The sequence below is a fragment of the Hyperolius riggenbachi genome, chromosome 10, assembly GCF_040937935.1.
Source record: "Hyperolius riggenbachi isolate aHypRig1 chromosome 10, aHypRig1.pri, whole genome shotgun sequence".
Taxonomy (NCBI): Eukaryota; Metazoa; Chordata; class Amphibia; order Anura; family Hyperoliidae; genus Hyperolius; species Hyperolius riggenbachi.
Window position 1 is genome coordinate 248,578,865 of NC_090655.1, and position 24,860 is coordinate 248,603,724.

A 24,860-nucleotide genomic window follows, 5' to 3' on the forward strand; every position below is an offset into this window, starting at 1 on the left:
TCTCATCAACAATCCCAATGGTGAAGTGGGCCCACTGGAATTTGAGAACTTTTCAAATCTTTTTTCTCAGCCATTGGAACAAAAGGAGTATGTCACAGATGTTCAAACTACCTCTAGAAGTGAAAATCTCCCTGCATTGGTGGAAACAGGAAAAGAACTTGAGGAACTGTCTTCAGATCCAGCAGGCAATCCCTATCGTAATAACGACAGACGCAAGTCTAGCAGGTTGGGGGGCGCATTGTCAGGACTTTTGTGTGCAGCAGAAATGGAGGATCCCTTGTGCTCAGGAACCCTCCAACATTCTGGAACTCAGGGCAGCATTCTTGGCTCTGAAGTCTTTTCAGCACTTAATTCTAGGGAAATCAGTATTATTACAGATAGACAATGTGTCGGCAGTAGCTTACATAAGAAGACAGGGGGGAACGAGGAGTCGAGCACTTCTTCAGGAATCAATTCACATAATGTCTTGGGCACAAAAGCATCTAGATCATCTGACAGCAATTCATCTCCCAGGGCCACAGAATATACTAGCAGATCGCCTGAGCAGACAGTTTGCCGATCCCAACGAATGGGGTCTGAACAGCGACATATTCAACCTAATTGTGCAGAAGTGGGGCCTTCCACAGGTGGACCTGTGTGCTTCAGCAGAGAACTCGAAGTTGCCGAGATACTTATCCCGCTATTACCAGCTGACAGCGGAGGCAACAGACTGCCTAACAGCAAAGTGGAATTTCCAGCTGGGGTATGCATTCCCTCCTTTCCCACTAATCTTGAGACTACTACAAAGACTGATACTAGAGTCATGCTCGATCATCCTTATTGCGCCGTTCTGGCCTCGAAGGCCTTGGTTCACTCTCCTATCAGAGTTGAGTCTGGAAGATCCATTCAAACTACCCCAGGTTCCGAACCTTCTTTGTCAAGGTCAACTACTATATCCGAACGTCAACAGTCTCAATTTGACGGCCTGGAGATTGAGAGGCAAAAGTTTCTAGCATTGGGTTGCTCTGAAGAGGTCACGTCCACCTTGCTAAAAGCCAGGAAGATTTCCACAAACTCTACGTACCATAGAATCTGGGGGAAATTTGCAAACTTTGCATCTGTAAAGAAATTTGACTTTCTTGCTCCCAAAGTACAGGACATTCTAGCCTTCCTTCAAACAGGAGTTGATCTACGATTAAGCCTTTCTGCCATAAAGGTTCAAGTCTCAGCGCTTTCGGCCTTGACGAGTCATAAATGGGCTTTGAATCCATTAATCATCCAGTTTATACAAGCAGTACAAAAACTGAGACCACCTAGGAAACCATTTTTCCCACAATGGGATCTATGTGTGGTCTTGGAAGTGTTATCCAATCCACCGTTTCACCCAGTAGAGTCAGCATCTCTGTTGAATACTACACTGAAAACTGTATTTCTAGTGGCAATTGCCTCAGCTAAAAGAGTATCAGACTTACAAGCCCTAGGCTGCTCAGAGAATTTTCTTCAGTTTTATCCTGATAGAGTTGTTCTCAGGCCTGTACTTCAGCATATACCTAAGGTGGCATCGTCTTTCCACATAAATCAGGAGTTAACCTTACCAACATTCATCTCAGACGAACAGTGTCATCCCCTGGATGTGGGTAGAAGCATAAAAGCCTATATGAACAGTACAAGCACCTTCAGATCATCAGATCGCTTGTTTATAAACATTCAAGGTCCAAACAAAGGTAGTGCAGTTACTTCCAGGACAATAGCTAACTGGCTAGTTAAGCTAATACAGTTGTGTTACAAAACAAGAGGCTTGCAAGTACCATCCGAGATTCATGCACATTCCACTAGAGGCATGGCAGCCTCTTGGGCATCTTTTGCAAAAGTTTCATTGGACACTATTTGTAAAGCAGCCAGTTGGTCATCATCGCATACTTTTCTCAAACACTACCATGTTAACCCTGCAGCTCTTACTACTTTAAAGTTTGGTGAATCAGTTTTGTCTGTGGTAAAGAAATAAATTACGTTTCGATTTGCATTTACCCTCCCTCTCTGTCTGATTTTGTAGATCCCATCAGTATGCCGCCATTTCTTTCCAGGAAACAGGAAAATTGAATACTTACCTTCCGGTAATTTTCCTTTCCTGGAATAGAAGATGGCGGCATACGAACCCACCCTCTCGTCCATTCGAGGACTGATTTTCATGAGAATGGCGGGGCGGGGGGCGGGCTCTTTTAATTTATAAAATGATCTGTCCAATGGGGGTCAGGGGGCGGACCTAACCCGTCAGTATGCCGCCATCTTCTATTCCAGGAAAGGAAAATTACCGGAAGGTAAGTATTCAATTTTCCTGTTTCCCCACATCACTTGTCTCACTGACCAAACTGACAAGTAAAATTACAAGCACACTATTGTGCTTTAAAGTGTACCTGAACTTTTACACAGGACAGGAGGAAAACAGATAGAAATGCACCCTGTATGTTTTTAGAAAGTTTAGCCTGTCTAATTCATTCTCATCGGTGACTAGTCACAACTGTAGTCTCCCAATGACTTTTTTTTCTTTTTACCTGGTCTAGGTGCAGTAACGCTTCTTTCAGCATGCAAATAACAGAACACTTCCTATTTCGAATAAGATAAGGACACTATGACCAGAAGGTAATTTTATCCCCCCCCCCCCCCCCCAAAGAGATTACCCAGTGGTGTCCAGTAAGCCTGACGTTTAGGTGGTGTTTGCTGTGGGAAGGACACTAAGCTGTGGCAGTATATTGAGAAAATAAACATTGAGCTACATTAAAAGAAAAAAAAAGGGGGGGCAGACGTGATGTCACTTTTGAGTTCAAACAGAAAAAGTACATAGGGAAACTAGAAGAAATATTATTTTCTTTTTTTCGTATTACATTTCCACTGAATCTGACAATGAACTAAAAATAACAGGATAGGTAAGCTAAATAAGTCATTTGTTATTGGATGATTTTTTTTTTCAGCTCCTATGGAGTTTCATCCCACTTTAAAGGGAACCTTAACTGAGAGGGATATGTACAGTGGCTTGCAAAAGTATTCGGCCCCCCACTTTGTAGTCATTTATTTTTTAAAAATGTTTGGAATCATGTATGAATTTCGTTCCACTTCTCACATGTACACCACTTTGTATTGGCCTTTCACGTGGAATTCCAATAAAATTGATTCATGTTTGTGGCAGTAATGTGACAAAATGTGGAAAACTTCAAGGGGGCCAAATACTTTTGCAACCCACTGTATGTTTCCTTTTAATCAATACCAGTTACCTGGCAGTCCTGCTGATCTCTTTGGCTGCACTAGTGGTTGAATCACACCCGTCCCGAAACAAGTATGCAGCTAATGCAGTCTGGCTTCAGTCAGAGCACCTGATCTGCATGCTTGTTCAGGGGCTGTGGCTAAAAGTATTAGAGACACAGGGTCAGCAGGAGAGTCAGGCAACTGGTATTATTTTAAAAGGAAAAATCCATATCCTTCTCAGTTTAGGTTCCCTTTAAAGGACAGCTCTGCCTTGTAGCATATTCTGTTGAGCAATTGCAGCAAGATCTGAGGATGAATGCTTGACTGAAAAAACACCATTATAACCTATGGCGTCCTCCACTCTTATAGCCGACCTGAAGATTTAAAAAAAAAAAAGAGTTTCACTCACCTGGGGCTCCTGCAGGACCCCTGTAGCCGTCCTGTCCTACGCCGGTCCTCAACAATCTTCCTTTCCCCTGCCGCAGCGCAGTTTCAGTTTGGGTGACTAACAGGTTGATAGTCGCTGCCGCACACATCCTCGTTCAAGCTCCGGGCACCGGGAGTGTCCTGTGCAGGTACAACAATTTCAAACCGGTGCACAGGCCCCTTAAAGTGGACCCAAATTAAAAATACAAGATTTCAGAAATAAAATCTATTTTCTAAATTATAATAATAAATAGCAGCCTTTTTTCAGCTGCATGATGACAAATAAATATAAAATATTTTACATTTATTGGAGGAACTCCTCCCTTACTTTCAAATTGCCGGGATTTTCCGGCAAACTGGTGGAGTAGATGGTGTCTGGCAATGGAGCAATTGCTAATGGCTGCCCCCAGTATAACCCTAGCTATGAAAAGAGAAGGGTGAAAAGCATGCACTGAAATGCTCATAGGTTTGAAGGAGTGTTTACTTATCTTTGTATGTGTCAGAGTGGTGCAACTAAATAATTTTAATTAAAAAAATGTTTGGTTTGGGTCCGCTTTAATAGGCTTAGTTCACCTCAAAAAATTAGAGGGAAGGCTGGTTGAAAAAACTGAAATGTACACATTATGAACAACCGCCACTCAAAGAACTATATGCCAAAATACTCTATTGGTAGAAAAAAAAATTCAGATTCATTAAAATTTAAGGGGATCGTTAGGCCCAAAAAAAAAGTATCAGAGGGGGAGGCCATGAAAAACTGCTGTACCAGATGGAAAATAAATGGATTTATAATCTGGGGATGTTGGTTCCAAATGGTTTAAATACAGAATTCAACTTAATTCATCATCTAAAGGAATATTAGTGCAGATTGATCCATTTTAAGGAAAATGTGGAATTCTACCCCATTATGCTGTAGTAAACTGAGTGGGCAGTGATGTCGTGAAAGATGTTGTGAGGATGAGTGTACATGAATACACAGCACCAGATGTTACCAGATGTACCAAGATCACTTTATGAATTTGGATTAAAATTCTGAGCAAGGGAATCTGCATGAAGCTGTAAGAATATTGTATTATGAGAAAATACGTATGTGACATTCTTGCATCAATTCTCCTTTATAATGCTGAAAATTGTGGTGGAGAGACGTCGGATGAAATGTGCTCTAAAATTATGAAGTGAATGCCGGTGACTCTGATAATGTTGTTAAATATACACTCCTAGAGGGCTTCTGGACTGAAAAGGAGTTTTCAATGAAATAAAGTCTACTTTGAAAAAGCTGGAATGCAAGGATTCCAGGAAGTACTAGAACGAGGCTTTGTTGCCGAGGTTAAAGGGAGGGAGACCCGTCCTACTGAGCTATCATCGCGCAAACACACTGATGAAGCCTATGTGACAGTGGGCGTAACGTGTATGTGGGTCTGGACTTGGACGTGGAGCTGGAGGAGCAGCCGGGTGCATGATGCACGACACTTACGCTCTAAGCCGCAGACTCTGAGCAAATCCTACAAAGGGCAGGTACCTGTGACCCGCGGAACGCTGCGGTATTCAAATGGCAGCTGACACGAAGTGTGAGACGGCAAGAGAGGTAACATATCATGTGAGCTCTGTGTGGCCGAGGCTGTAACAGTCGTAGTGGACCTGCAGCATTAGCTGACCTGTCATGGAGTTGCCATAGCCGGATGGCGGTTGGGAAACACCGGTTTGCTTGTCATCATAGAAGGGACTTTTGAATCTGTTGCGGGCAGGCTTGCACTTGTCAATGAGATTATTAGAAGTGTCCTAAGAAGAAATTTGAAGGACTTGCATCTTGAGTGCCTCTTCTGAGCATCATTTCACATGAGCAATACACAGGGATAGGCCGATCCGTAATTGTGTGCGGATGTGGAGTGTGTGAGGGTGTGCATGCATCCAGGAGTACTCCTGTCAAACAATTGCCCATGTCTATTGTTTTTAGGGGTTTGGGGGACAGTTGTACAGCTGTCACGCTTTTTTTCTACCAATAAAGTATTTTGGCATATAGTTCTTTGAGTGGTGGTTGTTCATAATGTGTACATAAGTGTCCTGTGCAGGTGCAGTATGAGAAAATCTTTACTGCGACTGCGTAGGACGCTTCCGGTGACAGGAGTGCAAATGTGAAGGCTGCGCGTGTGCAGTGGATGGCGACTCTACAAACCAAAACTGTGCTGCGGTGGGGGAACAGAGGATCGTTGAGGATCAGCGCGGGACAGGACGGCTGCAGGGGGCTGGCAGAAGCCCCAGGGAAGTGAAACTTTTTTTTTTTTTAAACATCTTCAGCTCTGCTATAAAAGTGGAGGACACTATATGGTGATCATAAGCACACGTCCAGACTGATGAGCCCTTTACAAATAGGATGACTGGCATTACACATAGCCAATAGCTGAGGGAAGTATTAGCAATGACATAATGACTTGTCATGGGGGCGGAGCATCGGATCACCTGTTAGGACCACCAGGGTCTCGTCATTCAATGGATTGGAGGGATTATTTACCAGAGGACAGGACAGAGCTTCAGGCACAAAGGAAAACACACATCTGATCTTTTTCAAAGTTTATTGATAATTTATTTCATTATTTTTTCATACAGCACAGGAATAAAGTAAAATAATACAGAAGAAAAGAACACACAGGCTGCAGTGTTCTCAGCCAGGGGGCGTGGCAAAGTAGCCAGGTGGGGTGGAATGGGTAAATTCGGTGGTGTGAAAATTAAAAGTGCACTATTTGTATTAGATTAAAAAATCCCCACACATAATTAGCCCCCCCCCCACTCCCATAATTAGGAATATTGCTAGGTGTGCCCCCAGTATTATGTAGCCAGAGGTGCTTCCAGTATTATGTAGTCCGAGGTAGTCCCCCTCCCCTTACCTTTATAGGTATACAAAAATTCCCCCCAGTATAGGTAGCCTCCAGCTTGTCGATTTTGCTCACGTATCCCTACTAGCCATACGAAGATCAATTAAGGCTCGATAAGCCCAGCTGATCGATTACTATTTCATTAGAATTTGATTGGATCGTGATTGACTCCTATCACGGCAAGCTCAATTTTCAGAGGTCTCAGCAGAAATCTGTCACGCTGCAATCAAACTGCAACCACTATACTGCTGGATACAGAGCAAAGCTATGGCCCATTGATCTCCTACCACTCCTGTCCCACCCCCATTCCACAGAGGTTTTCCAACAAGTCTTATGACCGATAAACAGCAAAAAAATCAATTAACTTAGCAATGACTGGAACCAAATGTGTACTTCACAAATGGCTTTTGAGCACAGCAGACTGTCCAAATGATGGCAATATACAATAATGCATGGCTGTTTATAATCTATGCCTTTTATTATTGTATGGGAGCAGGAAGGGGGGGGGGGGGTGGCTATATAGAGCAGTGCCTCTCTGATATTTTCTTATGTAATGGGAAGAGCAGTGACTGCACAGATGACATCTAGTGGCAATCCAGAGGTAATGACGGCGACATTCATTCACGGTTCATAAAAGGGTCATTCCTGATATGTGACGCTACTGTCAAGCCAGTCATGAGCGTAAATACGGTTTCTGATGTCTACATTTCTCATCTATAGAAAATATTTTCCATAGCTGAACATGAAATGTGACTTCTCTGGTGTTTGAAAAAAAAAAGGTCCTGTGTGTATTAAATGATACCCATCCTCTGATCATCATACAGGAAATTTACCTATGTGAGTTCTCTGGTGTCTAAGAAGGTGATTTTTATGAATGAACGCTTTGCCGCACTCTAAACATGAAAAAGGACGTTCACCGGTATGAATTATCTGGTGTCTGTGAAAGCCTCCTTTAGATGTGAACCCTTTCCCACACTCTGAACAGGAATAGGGACGTTCGTCTGTGTGATTTCTTTGGTGTATTAGCAGCTGGCTTTTCTGAATATAAGCTTTCCCACACTCTGAACACGAAAAAGGACGCTCACCTTTGTGAATTCTCTGGTGTCTGATATAGGCTGCTTTAGAGGCTAATTTTTTCCCACACTCAGCACAGGAAATTAGATAATCATCTGTGTGACTTATCTTGTGTGTGAGAAGGTTGCTTTTCCAAATAAATGTTTTCCCACACTCTGAACAGGAATAAGGATGGTCACCTGTGTGAATTCTCATGTGGTTAAGAAGACGACTTTTCACCATGAATGCTTTCCCACACTCTGAACAGGAAAAAGGATGGACACCTGTGTGAATTTTCATGTGGTTAAGAAGGTGACTTTTCTGCATGAATGCTTTCCCACAATCTGAGCATGAAAAGGGACGCTCCCCCGTGTGAATTCTCTGGTGTCTGTAAAGGTCTCCTTTAGAAAGGAATCCTTTCCCACACTCTGAGCAAAAGATACGACGAAGGTCAGTGTGATTTCTCTGATGTTTGTAAAGATTCCGTTTATAATTGAAACCTTTCCCACACTCTGAACAGGAAAAGAGAAACTCCCCTGTATGCTTACTCTGATGGGCGACAAGATGTGATTTCTTTGTAAAACATTTATCACATTCAGAACATTGAAACGTCTCATCCCCTCCATGTCTGATACTACGAGATTTACCAGAAGATTCCTCAGAATCAGACGGGTCATGTGACCTCTCCTCACTGTGACCTCCTGGATGGGTATTTGGGGTCACAGGATGGGATCTCTCAAAAGATTCCCCAGGATTAGAGGGATCCGATGATATCTCCTCATGGTAAAGTCTGTGATGTGTTTTTTCAGTAATGGGGTTTCCTCCTGGAGAACATTGTGTGACGCCATTATCTTCTGAAGCATCATCTGGAGGGGAGGTAAGATGTCCTTCCGAGGGGATCCCCATATTCTGGCCATCTGTTGGGGTAAAATTATTATTAGTAACAACACAATCATGTTCCATTTATTGCAGTCAGCAGTCATAATTGATGGTCTACCTTTCATATGGTGTACAGTATCGCCTCACATTTGTTGGTACTATGATGTTCTACTGAGGAATGGAGATGAGCCTTTCATATGGTGTACAGTATTTCCTCCTCATTTGTTGGTACTATGATGTTCTACTGAGGAATGGAGATGAGCCTTGTCACAAGAGCCCCACTGGCCGTGAACACGCAAAACCGTCCGATCCGATTCTAGCACACAGATTGAGAGCTATGGACGCAATCTGCGTAGAATTGGCGGAGTTTGAGCGTCACGACGCAGTAGGGAGCCTGTGAGGTTACGAAAATACACTTTTACTCCAACCCAGGGGTAGATTTGCCACCATCTCTGTTTTCTATCAGCCCAGAGAAAACTGCTAACTGGCTATAGACCTGTGAAACAAACAACCGGTTAAAACTGTGCAATTCCTATCTATCTATCAAAACAGTAGCGTCCCTTCGGAAGTTTAGGTCTCGTCTGTGTATACTGAATAGAAGGTTTTACTGAGAGGTAAAGACCTTTTAAAAAGCCTTTATTTGTTACAATATAAATAATTAATATATACAGACAATCGTGAACAATTAAACGATGAGAGACAGTGATAACACAGTACATAAAAGAAAAAGGGATAAAAAGAACGAATACTTATGATTCTGTGGAAAGTCCGTTCGGGAAAAGACAAAGTTCCTTTGTTGCAGTTAGTTCGCAATATGGCCGAACCACATGGCCGTTGCTCCGCCTGCAAGATGGCCACTGCTATTTCCCCAAGCAGTGGCAGTCTTTTCGGTATGATGGAAAGTGGGGGAATTGGCTGGGGGTCCTCATGCAATCAGTTTTGAGCACTGACATTTCTGGGCGGAGTCTCAAGCTCAGCCCAGGGGCGTGTCAGGCAGTGAGTTCTCAGGGGAGGAACTTCCAGCCATCCACAAAATATGTCCAATTTCATACCCCGCCGGGGTTTTGTCGCACATGCAAACCGATTTCATATTCAGATTGGGCTGAGAATACACGTTCATAGGACATCAAACTTGCAATATTTGGGGCGCACGGGGACCCCATTATTCATATCTCAGCCCCTGCTCGGGTTACCTGGCTATGTCTAGTATCACCATATTCTACAGAATTAGGGAAACAAAATTATGTAATTTTCATATTCCTCCCATGGATGGTATTTGCAAACTGTGACAAAGTTATCAACACCATGCATTCCATACTCAGTTTAGTCGGTGCCGTCAAGACTGGGAGGAATGTAGGTGTCAATAGACCTCATGCTGTGCTAGCTTCCCCTGTTGAATAGACTCTGTTGGTATTTCAGCTCTGCCCAATTAGCACATTAGTGTCACCAGAGCTTTTCCGGGAGCCTTAACAGGATTTCTTGCTAAACCAGGTTGCTTTAGCCATATGCTAACGCAGGCCCATTCAGCCCTCATGGCAAAAGGGGGGGGGGGGGAAGGCAGGAAGGAAAAACTTCTATTTTAAAAATAAAGAATGTCAGTTTTCCGATCACGGTTGCGATCGGACAATCGGCCGCGAATCCTCGGACGACTGGGCGTCGCCCGGCGTCACACCTCCCCCTTCCCGAGCTCTGCTCAGGGAGGTGTCAACAGGACGCCTTCCGTAGCAGCTATTGGCGCTGTTGGGTCGGGTTCCCCCTGACACCGCGACAGCCCATCAGCGTTTTGGTGTCGGCTGCCTGCTTTGTGTTGGATCGTAAAGTCGTACTGCTGCAATGACAGGCTCCACCGTAGGAGCTTGCCGTTGGTTCCAGCAGTACGGTTTAGCCAACTCAGGGGATTGTGATCAGTGACGATCGTGAAGGAGCGGCCGTACAGATACGACTGCAGTTTCTGTAGGGCCCACACGATCGCCAGGCACTCCTTTTCAGTTGTGGAGTAGGCTACCTCTCGGGGCAGGAGCTTCCGGCTCAGGTAGAGGATAGGGTGTTCATCCCCCTTTCCATCCACCTGGCTGAGGACTGCGCCGAGACCGTAGTCAGAGGCATCGGTTTGCACCACAAACCGACGACTGAAGTCTGGGGCCTGAAGCACAGGGGCGCTTGCGAGGGCCTGCTTCAAGGCCTGGAAGGCATTCTCGCAAGCGGGGGTCCAGCTAACAACCTTGGGGTGCTTCTTGCTAGTGGCATCGGTCAGGGGCTTCGCCAGTGTACTATAGGCGGGAACAAATTTCCTATAGTAGCCGGCGGTCCCCAGGAACGCCTGGACCTGCTTTTTCGTGATAGGTCGAGGCCATGCCAGGATGGCGTCCACCTTTCCCGTGTCAGGTTTCAGGGTGTTACCCCCCACCCGGTGACCTAAGTACTGCACCTCGGTCATGCCAATCTGACACTTACTCGGTTTAACCGTCAGATTGGCCATGGCCAGCCTCTCTAGTACCTGGGACAGGTGTTTGAGGTGTTCTTCCCAGGTGGGGCTGAACACCGCAATGTCATCCAGATACGCTACAGCGAACCCTTGCATTCCCTCTAGCAGGTCGTTCACGGCCCGCTGAAACGTGGCGGGGGCGTTCTTCATCCCAAAGGGCATCATCGTGAACTCGAAGAGGCCGAAAGGGGTGATGAAGGCCGACTTTTGCCTCGCGTCAGGTGCAAGTGGTATCTGCCAATACCCCCGGCTCAGATCCATGATTGATAGGTACCTGGCTGATGCCAGTGTATCTAGCAGCTCATCAATGCGAGGCATGGGGTAGGCGTCTGTAGTGGTGATGGCGTTCAGTTTCCTGTAGTCTACGCAGAACCGAGTTGTCTGGTCCTTCTTGGGGACCAGGACAACAGGGGCTGCCCAGGCACTACTGGACTTTTGAACCACCCCTAACTCCAGCATCTCCCTCACCTCCTTCTGCATGTCCGCCTGTACCTCGGGAGAGACACGGTAAGCGGATTGCCTGATGGGGGGATGGGTACCTGTATCTACCCCATGCACCGCCATACTGGTCCGCCCCGGGATACCGGAGAAGGTGTGCTGGTACTGGCCCAGCACCTTCTGTAACTGCTCTTGCTGGGCTGAGGCGAGCTGTGGATTGACGTTTAGGTCGCCGTCCACATCTCGTACGTCAGCCAGCAGGTCTAACAGGGGGTCTGCCTCTCCCTGCTCTAACCGGCTGCACACTGGCAGCGCATACTGGGTCCTGTCATGGTGGGCCTTCAGCATGTTTACATGAAAGCTCTTCTGCTTCCTGCCCCCCATGTTCACTAGATACGTCAGAGGGTTTAACCGCTGCACTACAGTAAAAGGCCCCTCCCAGGCTGCTTGCAGCTTGTTCTGCCTCACGGGAAGAAGGGCATATACCTTGTCACCCACATCAAATGACCGCTCTCCAGCAGTGCGGTCGTACCATGCTTTTTGTTTGGCCTGAGCCTGGGCCAGGTTGTTGGTCACTACTGCGGACAGGGACTCCATTTTGTCCCTGAACTTGAGGACGTAATCGACCACGGAGACATCAGTGGGGTCGCCCTTGCCCTCCCATGTCTCCCGCATCAATTGTAAGGGTCCTCGGACATTCCTCCCATACAGGAGTTCAAACGGGGAAAACCCGGTTGACTCCTGCGGCACCTCCCTGTACGCAAACAACAGATGAGGCAGGTATCGTTCCCAGTCCCCACCTTGCGACTCAACAAACGTGGTCAGCATTTGCTTCAGCGTCCCGTTGAACCGTTCACACAGTCCATTGGTCTGCGGGTGGTAGGGACTGGAGACAATGTGCGTCATGTGTATCTTTTTGCACAGGGCCTCCATGAGTTCGGACATAAACTGGGATCCCTGATCGGAGAGCATCTCCGCAGGGAACCCGACTCGGGAGAAAATGTTAAGTAGCGCGTCTGCTACCTTGTCCGCCCTCAGGGAGGAAAGCGCCATGGCCTCAGGATAGCGGGTGGCGTAATCCACCACCGTCAGGATGTACCTTTTGCCACTGCTGCTGGGAGTGGGCAATGGTCCAATTATGTCGACTGCCACTCTGTGAAAGGGCTCACCTATGATTGGCAGTGGACACAAGGGAGCCTTGCGGGGGTTCCCAGCCCGTTTTACCTTTTGGCAAACAGTACATGAGCGGCAATAGTTGGTCACATCGATCCGCATCCTGGGCCAGTAGAAATGACCCTGGATACGGTCAAGTGTCTTGTGGATTCCCAAGTGCCCTGCCAGGGGAATGTCATGTGCGGACTTCAGCACATGCCCCCGGAAGGCACTGGGTACCACAAGCAACTTGGTACCCACACTTGTTTCACCTTCGGTGGGCTGTACAGGCTCGCTGTACAGCTTACCACCTTCCCAATATACCTTGAAGGTATCTTCATTCGTGAGGGGCTCCGAAGCCTGTCTTCTGAGTGCCTCGAGGCTAGGGTCAGTCTGGAGTGCTTGCACAAATGCAGCACTCTCGCTCTCAGCCAGCTGGCCCGTGGCATATGCAGTTAGTGGCTGAAGGCTACCATCCCTGTGGTCAGAGGAGGGGGAGGAGGCCGGAACCTCTTCCACCTGCTCTGAGCCCAGGTTCTGAGCAGCGCGGCTGCGTGTTACTGCCAGTACAGGTACACCTTCAGACTGGCACATACTGGCATTACTCACATCCTGGCTGCATGCATGAATTACAGTGACAGGTACAACAACATTTTCATCACAAACAATCGGTATATCAAACACAGGTACCTGTGACACAGGTACTATTGGACTCGGTACCCCTGGACTGGGCACATTCAACCCACCTCCCCCCTGTTCTTGCCCCTTGGTGCAAAGTACCTTAGTGTGGGCGGAGAGTCCGTCTCCCTCCTGGCAGTCTGAGGGGCTTGGGGCAGGTTCATAATAGGACACAAGCTTGCCCAGGTCGGTCCCCAACAAAACTGGGACCGGCAGTTGGTCCAGGACCCCAACAACCTTCTCTTGAACCCCCACCCCCCAATCGATGGACACCCGAGCCTGGGGAATGCGAGAAAGAGTGCCCCCCACTCCAGTGAGGGTAAGGTATTTGTCAGGGAGGATATTTTCCGTCGGGACCAGGTGCGCACGCACCAGGGTGACATCCGCTCCAGTGTCGCGGAAACCGGTAACAAGCTGGTCGTTCACTGTAACCAGCTGGTGGTTGCTCGTAGCGGAGTGGATCCCTCTCCCACCTGCGAACATGACGTTGTTGGGTGCTCCCGGCTGGGGTGCGCTGGCTGGCGGCAGTTGCCGTGGGCGAGGTGTAGGTGGTGCAGGAGCTGGCGCTGTCTGCCTCCGCTCCGGGCAGTTAAACTTCATGTGTCCGGGCTTGCGGCAAAAGTGACAGGTGATGCCCTCGGTTACTGCAGGCCTGGACGCAGCAGCTGCGCTGGAGGGCCTCTGGGGCGCACGGCTCACAGAGGTAGGAGAGTCTGCAAAATTGTGGGACTGACCTCCTCTCCAGCTAGATGGGGCAGTCCTGCGGGTCTCCGGCACCCTGGTCGTTGCAAAGGTCTCAGCGAGGTCTGCAGCGACCGTCGCTGACGCCGGTCGGCGCTCCAGCACAAACTGGCGTACATCAGCCGGGCAAATGTTCAGAAACTGCTCCAGGACGATTAAGTCCTCCAGGACACCGTAAGACCCTTTAGTGAGGCCTAGCGTCCACTGGCGGAGTGTGGTGAGCAGACTGCTGACCACATCTTGATAAGAATCAGTAGATTTTTTCTGCCAGGACCTGAACCTTTTCCGGTAGGCTTCTGGCGTCAGCTGGTACTTAGTGATTATAGCCTCCTTTTATAGCGGTATAATCATTGTCCTTTTCCACAGGCAGCTCTGAGAAAGCATCAAGCGCTTTGTAGCGCAGCAAGGGTGTCAGATGTCTGGCCCACTGGTCTTGGGACAGACGATACTGACGGCAGGCCTTTTCAAAAGACCTCAAAAACAAGTCAATGTCAGTGTCTTTTTCGATAATAGCAAATTTAAATTTTGCACTTACTGGAGCGGCAGTCCCTTCAGCAGGGAGGCTGGGCGTTGAACTCCGGCTGGCTTGCTGCACTTTCGCCATGTTCAGCTCATGCTGTCGTCTCTCCCGCGCCTCTGCAGATTGGCGTTCCTCTCGCTTTTGCTCCGCCATGTACTGCAGGTACTTGTCCACATCAGTTTCCATCAGCTTTTGCAATGCCTGCTGCATTACTGGATCAACATAACTGGACAGTCCAGTACTGGCCGGTTCCAGGCGAGTACTTTCAGGGGTTCTGGGGTCGGGGATCACACTGACAGCCTCCTGCGTATCTGTTGCCGCATTGCCCGCGGGTTGCTCAACCTCGGTACGCACAGGATCTTCAGTCTCTGGTTCCCCTCGACTTGCGTTAGATGAGCCGGTGTCCTCCACAGTGGACACCTCCAGCGTCCGCAGATTCTGGCTATCCCATCGGTACAAGTCCGTTATCAGGTCCTGCTGTTTCTTGCCGCGGATGTCCATGCCTCTCGCCTCGCACAGACTCTGCAGGTCGGATAGGACCATGACCTTGTAATTTCCGGACATTTCCATGCCAAATAAAAGAAAACTTAGGGGAGGGGTACTGGTTACACAGTCTCTCTGTATATATGAAAAATATATTGCACTCAGTCACTACCAACGAATTAGTTCGTTTCTCGATAGGGCTAATTCGATAGCCCTACCTGAGATACTATCAGCACACACAGATCCCAAACGCTGCCGACCACTGTCACAAGAGCCCCACTGGCCGTGAACACGCAAAACCGTCCGATCCGATTCTAGCACACAGATTGAGAGCTATGGACGCAATCTGCGTAGAATTGGCGGAGTTTGAGCGTCACGACGCAGTAGGGAGCCTGTGAGGTTACGAAAATACACTTTTACTCCAACCCAGGGGTAGATTTGCCACCATCTCTGTTTTCTATCAGCCCAGAGAAAACTGCTAACTGGCTATAGACCTGTGAAACAAACAACCGGTTAAAACTGTGCAATTCCTATCTATCTATCAAAACAGTAGCGTCCCTTTGGAAGTTTAGGTCTCGTCTGTGTATACTGAATAGAAGGTTTTACTGAGAGGTAAAGACCTTTTAAAAAGCCTTTATTTGTTACAATATAAATAATTAATATATACAGACAATCGTGAACAATTAAACGATGAGAGACAGTGATAACACAGTACATAAAAGAAAAAGGGATAAAAAGAACGAATACTTATGATTCTGTGGAAAGTCCGTTCGGGAAAAGACAAAGTTCCTTTGTTGCAGTTAGTTCGCAATATGGCCGAACCACATGGCCGTTGCTCCGCCTGCAAGATGGCCACTGCTATTTCCCCAAGCAGTGGCAGTCTTTTCGGTATGATGGAAAGTGGGGGAATTGGCTGGGGGTCCTCATGCAATCAGTTTTGAGCACTGACATTTCTGGGCGGAGTCTCAAGCTCAGCCCAGGGGCGTGTCAGGCAGTGAGTTCTCAGGGGAGGAACTTCCAGCCATCCACAAAATATGTCCAATTTCATACCCCGCCGGGGTTTTGTCGCACATGCAAACCGATTTCATATTCAGATTGGGCTGAGAATACACGTTCATAGGACATCAAACTTGCAATATTTGGGGCGCACGGGGACCCCATTATTCATATCTCAGCCCCTGCTCGGGTTACCTGGCTATGTCTAGTATCACCATATTCTACAGAATTAGGGAAACAAAATTATGTAATTTTCATATTCCTCCCATGGATGGTATTTGCAAAATGTGACAAAGTTATCAACACCATGCATTCCATACTCAGTTTAGTCGGTGCCGTCAAGACTGGGAGGAATGTAGGTGTCAATAGACCTCATGCTGTGCTAGCTTCCCCTGTTGAATAGACTCTGTTGGTATTTCAGCTCTGCCCAATTAGCACATTAGTGTCACCAGAGCTTTTCCGGGAGCCTTAACAGGATTTCTTGCTAAACCAGGTTGCTTTAGCCATATGCTAACGCAGGCCCATTCAGCCCTCATGGCAAAAGGGGGGGGGGGGGGGGGAAGGCAGGAAGGAAAAACTTCTATTTTAAAAATAAAGAATGTCAGTTTTCCGATCACGGTTGCGATCGGACAATCGGCCGCGAATCCTCGGACGACTGGGCGTCGCCCGGCGTCACAAGCCTTTCATATGGTGTACAGTATCTCCTCCTCATTTGTTGGTGCTATGATGTTATACTGAGGAATGGAGATGGACCTTTCATATGGTGTGCAGTATCTCCTCCTCGTTTGTTGGTACTATGATGTTATACTGAGGAATGGAGATGGACCTTTCATATGGTGTGCAGTATCTCCTCCTCGTTTGTTGGTACTATGATGTTATACTGAGGAATGGAGATGGACCTTTCATATGGTGTGCAGTATCTCCTCCTCGTTTGTTGGTACTATGATGTTATACTGAGGAATGGAGATGGACCTTTCATATGGTGTGCAGTATCTCCTCCTCATTTGTTGGTACTATGATGTTATACTGAGGAATAGAGATGGACCTTTCATATGGTGTACAGTATCTCCTCCTCATTTGTTGGTGCTATGGTGTTATACTTAGGGAATGGAAATGGGCCTTTCATATGATGTACAGCATCTCCTCCTCATTTGTTAGTACTATGGTGTTATACTGAGGAGTGGAGTCAATCTGACAGGAAAGTGCACGGTGAGAACCAGGTACAACCGTTTTTTGCTCAGAATTGAGAGGTGCTGCCTGGGCAGTAAAATTACCTCCAATCAATTTATGATCAAGGTGATATGGATTGGCTGTCCTCTGTATAGTGTGTTACTCAATGAACATTTATAATCTATTTTCTTCCAGTACTTATTCCTGACCTGTGCTTAGAGCTAGAGAATATTCTTCTTTAACAGTACTCTTTATTTCCTCCTCCTCCTCTGTCTGCTGATCATCCCACCCATACGTCTCCTCATCTTCCTCTTCTTTAATCGTCACCTTCATTATATCCTCCTCTGTCAATGGCTGGTTATCCCTCACATACATCTCTTCTTCCTCTTCCTCCTCTTTAATTTCATTTTTCATAACTATTTGTTCTTCATCCTACAGCCACAAAATTATATATTTTTTAAATGCTGAAACATCAAAATGACAACATATTGATTGATACAGAATAATAGATTTCATTATTTTCAATATTATTGATTTATAAAACACCAAAATATTTTATGGTGCTGTACAGAGTAAAAAAATATACATACATGTACACACTGTAAATAATACAGATAACGGTATACACAAAATACTGTCACTGGTACATAATAGAGAAATGGTTGACATCATAATTACAGCGACAAATGTAACATGATAAATAAAATGTACAGCAAATTCCAACAAAAAAAAGGTCCTGCCCTTGTGAGCTTACACTCTAAAAGAATAAGGAGGAAACAAGCGGCAGAGTGGTATACGATATGAAGTGTTTTTAGGCTATATTTAGTAAAGCGCATTACTTGGCCAGACAATGAAGGGATATTGCCTCATTTACAGTGTATGAAGGAGTGCTTTGAGATTTCAAACGTTGGAAAGTTAAGCATGTGTTTTGAAAGAGGATTCCAGAGGAGGGGTGAAGCACATGACAAATCTTGTGTATGTAAATGCAAGAAGGTGATTCTAGAGGAGGAGAGAAGGGGCTTGTGTACAGATCTTGAGATTGTAGTTGGGATGGTATCTGGAAACTTAGTGCAGAGATGTACAGGGGGGAGAGATTGTGGAGAGCTTTGTAGATTAGAGTTAAGAGATTGAAATGGATCCTCTGGTTAATTGGCAGCCAATGAAGAGCATTACAGAGACAAAGATTAACATAGGTTTGTCATATTTACTGCTTATTTACTTATTGTTCTTTTTGGTTGATTTCACACCTATAAAAGTTCAAAATCTCATCTAATGGACAAAACAGTATTCATCGAGTTGAAGAGTCAGACCATGTGAGAGTCTAAGGGGTTGATACAGAAAAGGCCGGTAACATTGCACACCACGCAGCAACATTACCGGCCTGTACAGAACCTAGTAACACTCGTTGTGCCAATAGCGCGAGAGCGTTACCATAGCAACCTGCGTAAACAGTGTACACCCAGTACAGCAGTAGTAACGCGTGCTACACTACTGCCGAACTGCGTACAGTACAGGCTGGTAATGTAGCCATGTGGAATGCAATGTTACCGGCCTTTTCTGCATCAACCCCTATGATCTTAAACCTAATGAACATTTATATGAGTACACATGTTCCTGCCGCAGGCATTTTGGGAACAGGAAGAAGCCGAGAGACGCTAGCTAATCTCAGGGAGTATACAAAATATATTTCCCTATTGATCACATCATTTCCTCCCTTCTGCACGTCATTTGGGGTGGGGCTATTGCCAGCACCCGAATTACGGTGATTTTGTAGCCGGCGCAGTGTAGCTGCCGAGCGCGGACCAACATATGTTATATTTTATTCTATCAAACTCAGGGCTGTGGAGTCGGTACAAAAGTTACCCAACTCCTCAGTTAATGATACCACCAACGTCAACTCCAGGTACCTAAAATGGCTCCAACTCCTTAGTTTAATACTTACCAGAGCTGTGCATTTGGTACAAAAATCATACGACTCCCAACCCCTCAGTTTATGAAACCACCGACTCCAACTCCGACTCCACAGCCTTAATTAAACTACTGTTATGTACAGATCAGTAGAGAGAAGATTTAGAAATCTTGGGTGTTGAGTGTTTGAGTAGTGAAGTAAAAGTAGTTGTCTTTATAATTACTATCAATATACATGCTTGAACATACAAGTGCAAAGTATTTTGTGGCAGATAAAAAAAACACACTGTGTAAGGATATTTGATGTGTGATCTTATGCGTTTGTACCTGTACCTCTTAAAACTTTATTTTTCGATGCAAAATACAATTTTAGAATAAAATGCTTTACACATCAGCACCAGGTATAAGCAGTCGGGAATATTGGTGGGTGCAAGCCGCGTCAGAGAGTGCTAACTCACCTATGTCACTGCCTCTTGTCAATGCGCTGCACGCTGCTCTCCCTCTTCCTGACACCTCCGCTCACAGCTGGAAATTCCTCTGTGAAAGTGGAAGTGTGGAGAAGACAGAAAGCAGCGTGCAGTGAATCAGTAAGGTCCACTCTCTGCCGTGGATTGCGCCCACCAACACTCATGCAAATTTTGTACTCGCTGTTTTATCCTTAGTTAACACTAATAAAATGAGACTATGTTATTCAATTTCTGACTTCTAGACCTTCTTTTTCATCCTACCTGATAATGGCGGGGGATGGTGTGATCTTCCTGTGGACAATCCCAGGAATAAAGAGGACCTGTACATCTCTCTGGTGAGTTTCTGTTACTGGATCCATCTGTAGGAAACACACACACACTGACTGAATACATTGTCTCTATGCAGGGACATAACTACTTTGGGCCAGGCCCCCAGCAGAGATCTGTCCCCCCTACCCCCTCCCTTTCATCATGGTGCTGGGGGAACAGGAGCTAGAGAGACCTGGTCCTGTACATAATGCAGAGCAGCGGTAGGGCTTTATACATACTGGCTCCGGGGCACTTATGCATGATGTCTCTCTTCACTTCCTTTTCAGTGTGCAAGTCCTGTGCAGCCAGCCAATAATCACGCGGCTTCAGCCCTATGTCATGTGAAAAGCCCGGAAGCTGCATGGGGACTAGCTGGCACGCATGGCACTTGCAATGTGCCAAGAGCAGGTAATGTATAATGCTCCAATGCCATCCTGCATTATGTACAGGACTCCTACCCCATTCCCACCCCCCACCCCCCGTTGCGCCTCCCCACACGATGACAGGGGTCACGCCGCGGCGAAAAGTGGGAAGGAGTGAGGAGCACGCAGCGGCGAAGACTGGGGGAGGGGGCCGCGCCGAAAAAATGGGCGTGGCCATGACATTGTATGGGCGGAGCTAACGTAATGATGTAACAGCGAGGCATAAGAAAGCAGTGTTTACGCCATGATGTGGACAAACGAGACTTTGTATCATGGGTGTGCAGAAACTGTGTGATGCTAATAGTATACCGTAACCACAAAGCAGCAAACATAGCCATCTATGACCATTAAATAATAAATGCAGTAACAGTTACCCCGGACACCAGAAAATAAACGCAATAGGCAACATGTCAGTATAAAATAAATGCAATGCGGGCAAACATGTCAGTACAAAATAAACGCAATGCGGGCAACATGTCAGTACAAAATAAACGCACTGCGGGCAAACATTTCACCAGAAAAGAAACGCACTGCGGCCAAACATTTCACCAGAAAAGAAACGCACTGCGGGCAAACATTTCACCAGAAAAGAAACGCACTGCGGCCAAACATTTCACCAGAAAAGAAACGCAATGCAGGCAAACATTTCGCCAGAAAAGAAACGCACTGCGGGCAAACATTTCGCCAGAAAAGAAACGCAATGCGGGCAAACATTTCGCCAGAAAAGAAACGCACTGCGGGCAAACATTTCACCAGAAAAGAAACGCACTGCGGGCAAACATTTCACCAGAAAAGAAACGCACTGCGGCCAAACATTTCACCAGAAAAGAAACGCAATGCGGCAAACATTTCGCCAGAAAAGAAACGCACTGCGGGCAAACATTTCGCCAGAAAAGAAACGCACTGCAGGCAAACATTTCGCCAGAAAAGAAACAATGCGGGCAAACATTTCACCAGAAAAGAAACAATGCGGGCAAACATTTCACCAGAAAAGAAACAATGCGGGCAAACATTTCACCTGGAAAAGAAACAATGCGGGCAAACATTTCACCTGGAAAAGAAACAATGCGGGCAAACATTTCACCTGGAAAAGAAACAATGCGGGCAAACATTTCACCTGGAAAAGAAACAATGCGGGCAAACATTTCACCTGGAAAAGAAACAATGCGGGCAAACATTTCACCTGGAAAAGAAACAATGCGGGCAAACATTTCACCTGGAAAAGAAACAATGCGGGCAAACATTTCACCTGGAAAAGAAAGCATTTACTCACCTGGCAGAAGTGTCCGGCCTCTGGCGCGCTGCTCCGTCCCGGGACCGTCTTCCTCCTCCTGCTCTTCTCTCCCGCGCTGACAGGGCTACGGCAAGATGGCGCCCGAAGCCCTGTACTAGTGACACAAATAGGTCTCCAGTACAGGGCTTCGGCAGCCATCTTGCCGTAGCCCTGCTCGCCTGCCGGTGTCGGAAACAGACACCGGAAGAGGAGGCTGGAGCGGGGCTGCGGGCAATGAACTGGCACGGCGTCTATAGACGCCGCTGCCAGTTCATTGAGGAGAGAGTGGCCAGAGTCCCGAGGCCGGGACGTCCCGCTGCTGAAAGCGGGACGTTTCCCGGGACCTCATTAAGCCTGGGACAGCGGACCCCAAATCCGGGACGTGTCCCGGGCAATCCGGGACGTCTGGTCACTCTATCTTATGTATACTCCGGCCCCCCAGCAGTCTGAAGTATGTTGACCCGGCCCTCGACCCAAAACTTTGGGGACCCCTGATCTAGGTGGACCCTGCGTACTGCTCTCTCCTCTTACTTACCTGGTGATGTGAGGGGTGGCTGATTCTCCATCATGGTGTCCTTCTGGAAGTGTTCTATATAGTATCACTATTGCACAGAGAAATAGAGAAATACATGGAGACCTCCTGGCAGGTTATGGAGGATTAAGAGGACCTCACCAGAGGGACAAAAAAACCTGAAATTCTCTACAATAACATCAGGTGTCTTGTTACTTCCTCGGCTGCCAGTTCCAGCAATGGCTGCTCTCCACTTCCTGACATCATCTCACCTCTGCCTAGAGCTTCCTCTGTGTCCTCAGACTTCCTGTCTCTGCGTTCCATAACTTCATGTCTATGCGTTCCACTTGTAATAGGAAGTCACCTTGTGGAGACTATTGGAACTGCAACCTGCTCTGTCACTGTCAGGCTACCTCTCACCTTTATTACATAAAACATCTATTATTATTATTATTATTATTATTATTACTATTATTATTATAGCCCTTCTCTACTAGATACATTGTGATATGGAAATATGCTTTTCCAAGGTTCAGGAAATCGCAGGGGTGCTGTGATAGCTCTGAAATCTCGGTTGGTAGGATCAATGAGATACAAATTCTTCCGAAATTATGCAGATTTTTATGCAATTTTTTTTAGTTTGAAAATGGACCAATTAATTTAAACCCAGGTGCATATATTTGCATAAAAATTTGCGTCAACTCAGAAGAATTTGCATCTCATTGATCATCCCTATTCGGTACTCTTCTTTGCATACTTCCCAACTTTTAGAGATGAGAAAGAGGGACACTTAAGCCATGCCCCTGCCACACCCCTAGTCATAAGAAAAATATGTTGTTTTAGAACTCAAACCACACTGGTCCTTTCTATCCTGGTTCATTTTCCTCCATAATAACATTCGAAGATTAGAAATATATCAATTTAAAGGATGGGAATAAAGTTTAGAGTCAATCAAACACATTTTTCAGAGAAATATATATATTTACATAGAAAGAGGGACAAAGTCCTGAACAAGGGACAAATGAGGAGGAAAGAAGGACAGAGGGACAGGGCTCCCAAAGAGGGACTCTCCCTTCCAAATGAGGGATAGTTGGGAGCTACAGTGGTGTGAAAAACTATTTTCCCCCTTCCTGATTTATTATTCTTTTGCATGTTTGTCACACTTAAAGGTTTCTGCTCATCAAAAACCGTTAACTATTAGTCAAAGATAACATAATTGAACACAAAATGCAGTTTTAAATGATGGTTTTTATTATTTAGTGAGAAAAAAAACTCAAAACCTACTTGGCCCTGTGTGAAAAAGAAATTGCCCCCTGAACCTAATAACCACCCTTAGCAGCAATAACTGCAATCAAGTGTTTGCGATAACTTGCAACGAGTCTTTTACAGCGCTCTGGAGGAATTTTGGCCCACTCATCTTTGCAGAATTGTTGTAATTCAGCTTTATTTGAGGGTTTTCTAGCATGAACCGCCTTTTTAAGGTCATGCCACAACATCTCAATAGGATTCAGGTCAGGACTTTGACTAGGCCACTCCAAAGTCTTCATTTTGTCTTTCTTCAGCCATTCAGAGGTGGATTTGCTGGTGTGTTTTGGGTCATTGTCCTGCTGCAGCACCCATCACTTCAGCTTGAGTTGACAAACAGATGGCCGGACATTCTCCTTCAGGATTTTTTGGTAGACAGTAGAATTCATGGTTCCATCTATCACAGCAAGCCTTCCAGGTCCTGAAGCAGCAAAACAACCCCAGACCATCACACTACCACCACCATATTTTACTGTTGGTATGATGTTCTTTTGCTCAAATGCTGTGTTACTTCTACGCCAGATGTAACGGGACACGCACCCTCCAAAAAGTTCAACTTTTGCCTCATCGGTTCACAAGGTATTTTCCCAAAAGTCTTGGCAATCATTTAGATATTTTTTAGCAAAATTGAGACGAGCCTTAATGTTCTTTTTGCTTAAAAGTGGTTTGCGCCTTGGATATCTGCCATGCAGGCCGTTTTTGCCCAGTCTCTTTCTTATGGTGGAGTCGTGAACACTGACCTTAATTGAGGCAAGTGAGGCCTGCAGTTCTTTAGATGTTGCCCTGGGGTATTTTGTGGCCTCTCGGATGAGTTTTCTTTGCGTTCTTGGTGTAATTTTGGTCGGCCGGCCACTCCTGGGAAGGTTCATCACTGTTCCATGTTTTTGCCATTTGTGGATAATGGCTCTCACTGTGGTTCGCTGGAGTCCCAAAGCTTTAGAAATGGCATTATAACCTTTACCAGACTGATAGATCTCAATTACAGTACTTTTGTTCTCATTTGTTCCTGAATTTCTTTGGATCTTGGCATGATGTCTAGCTTTTGAGGTGCTTTTGGTCTACTTCTCTGTGTCAGATAGCTCCTATTTAAGTGACTTCTTGATTGAAACAGGTGTGGCAGTAATCAGGCCTGGGGGTGACTACAGAAATTGAACTCAGGTGTGATAAACCACAGTTAAGTTATTTTTAAACAAGGGGGGCAATCACTTTTTCACACTGGGCCATTTAGATTTGGAGTTTTTTTTCTCACTAAATAATAAAAACCATCATTTAAAACTGCATTTTGTGTTCAATTATGTTATCTTTGACTAATAGTTAACAGTTTTTGATGAGCAGAAACATTTAAGTGTGACAAACATGCAAAAGAATAAGAAATCAGGAAGGGGCAAATAGTTTTTCACACCACTGTATGTCTCTGTCTGTGGCAATTGTGTGGGTTACGATCTTTACTGCCCACTGCAATTGTGCTTAGGTATACTCAATGGGAGCGCACGGAGACCACTCACCAAGTGAGATTTTAATGCTTTTCCATTATGCGGTTTCAAGCCTCATCTCCCAA

At 46.1% G+C, this 24,860-nt stretch overlaps 1 protein-coding gene across 1 annotated transcript; it reads right to left on the reverse strand.

The window, feature by feature from the left end:
• Positions 1-6,198: 6,198 nt before the first annotated feature.
• On the reverse strand, positions 6,199-22,255 carry LOC137535212 (gastrula zinc finger protein XlCGF57.1-like). Its single transcript, XM_068257027.1, has 4 exons — positions 22,022-22,255; positions 19,744-19,841; positions 17,317-17,539; positions 6,199-8,482 (listed from the first exon to the last, which is right to left on the reverse strand). Exons 1-4 carry the CDS (start codon positions 22,053-22,055, stop codon positions 7,329-7,331), a joined length of 1,509 nt encoding a protein of 502 aa, XP_068113128.1. The 5' UTR covers positions 22,056-22,255; the 3' UTR covers positions 6,199-7,328.
• Positions 22,256-24,860: the final 2,605 nt, after the last annotated feature.

Bases quoted from the DNA above. Each gene is read 5' to 3' on its own strand.
- LOC137535212 (XM_068257027.1), bottom strand. From the start codon at position 22,055: ATGATGGAGAATCAGCCACCCCTCACATCACCAG. The intron at 19,842-22,021 runs GTAAGTAAGAGG...TGTTTCCTACAG, and splicing joins GCCACCCCTCACATCACCAG to ATGGATCCAGTAACAGAAAC. The intron at 17,540-19,743 runs GTAGGATGAAAA...TTGTGGCTGTAG, and splicing joins CCATCCCCCGCCATTATCAG to GATGAAGAACAAATAGTTAT.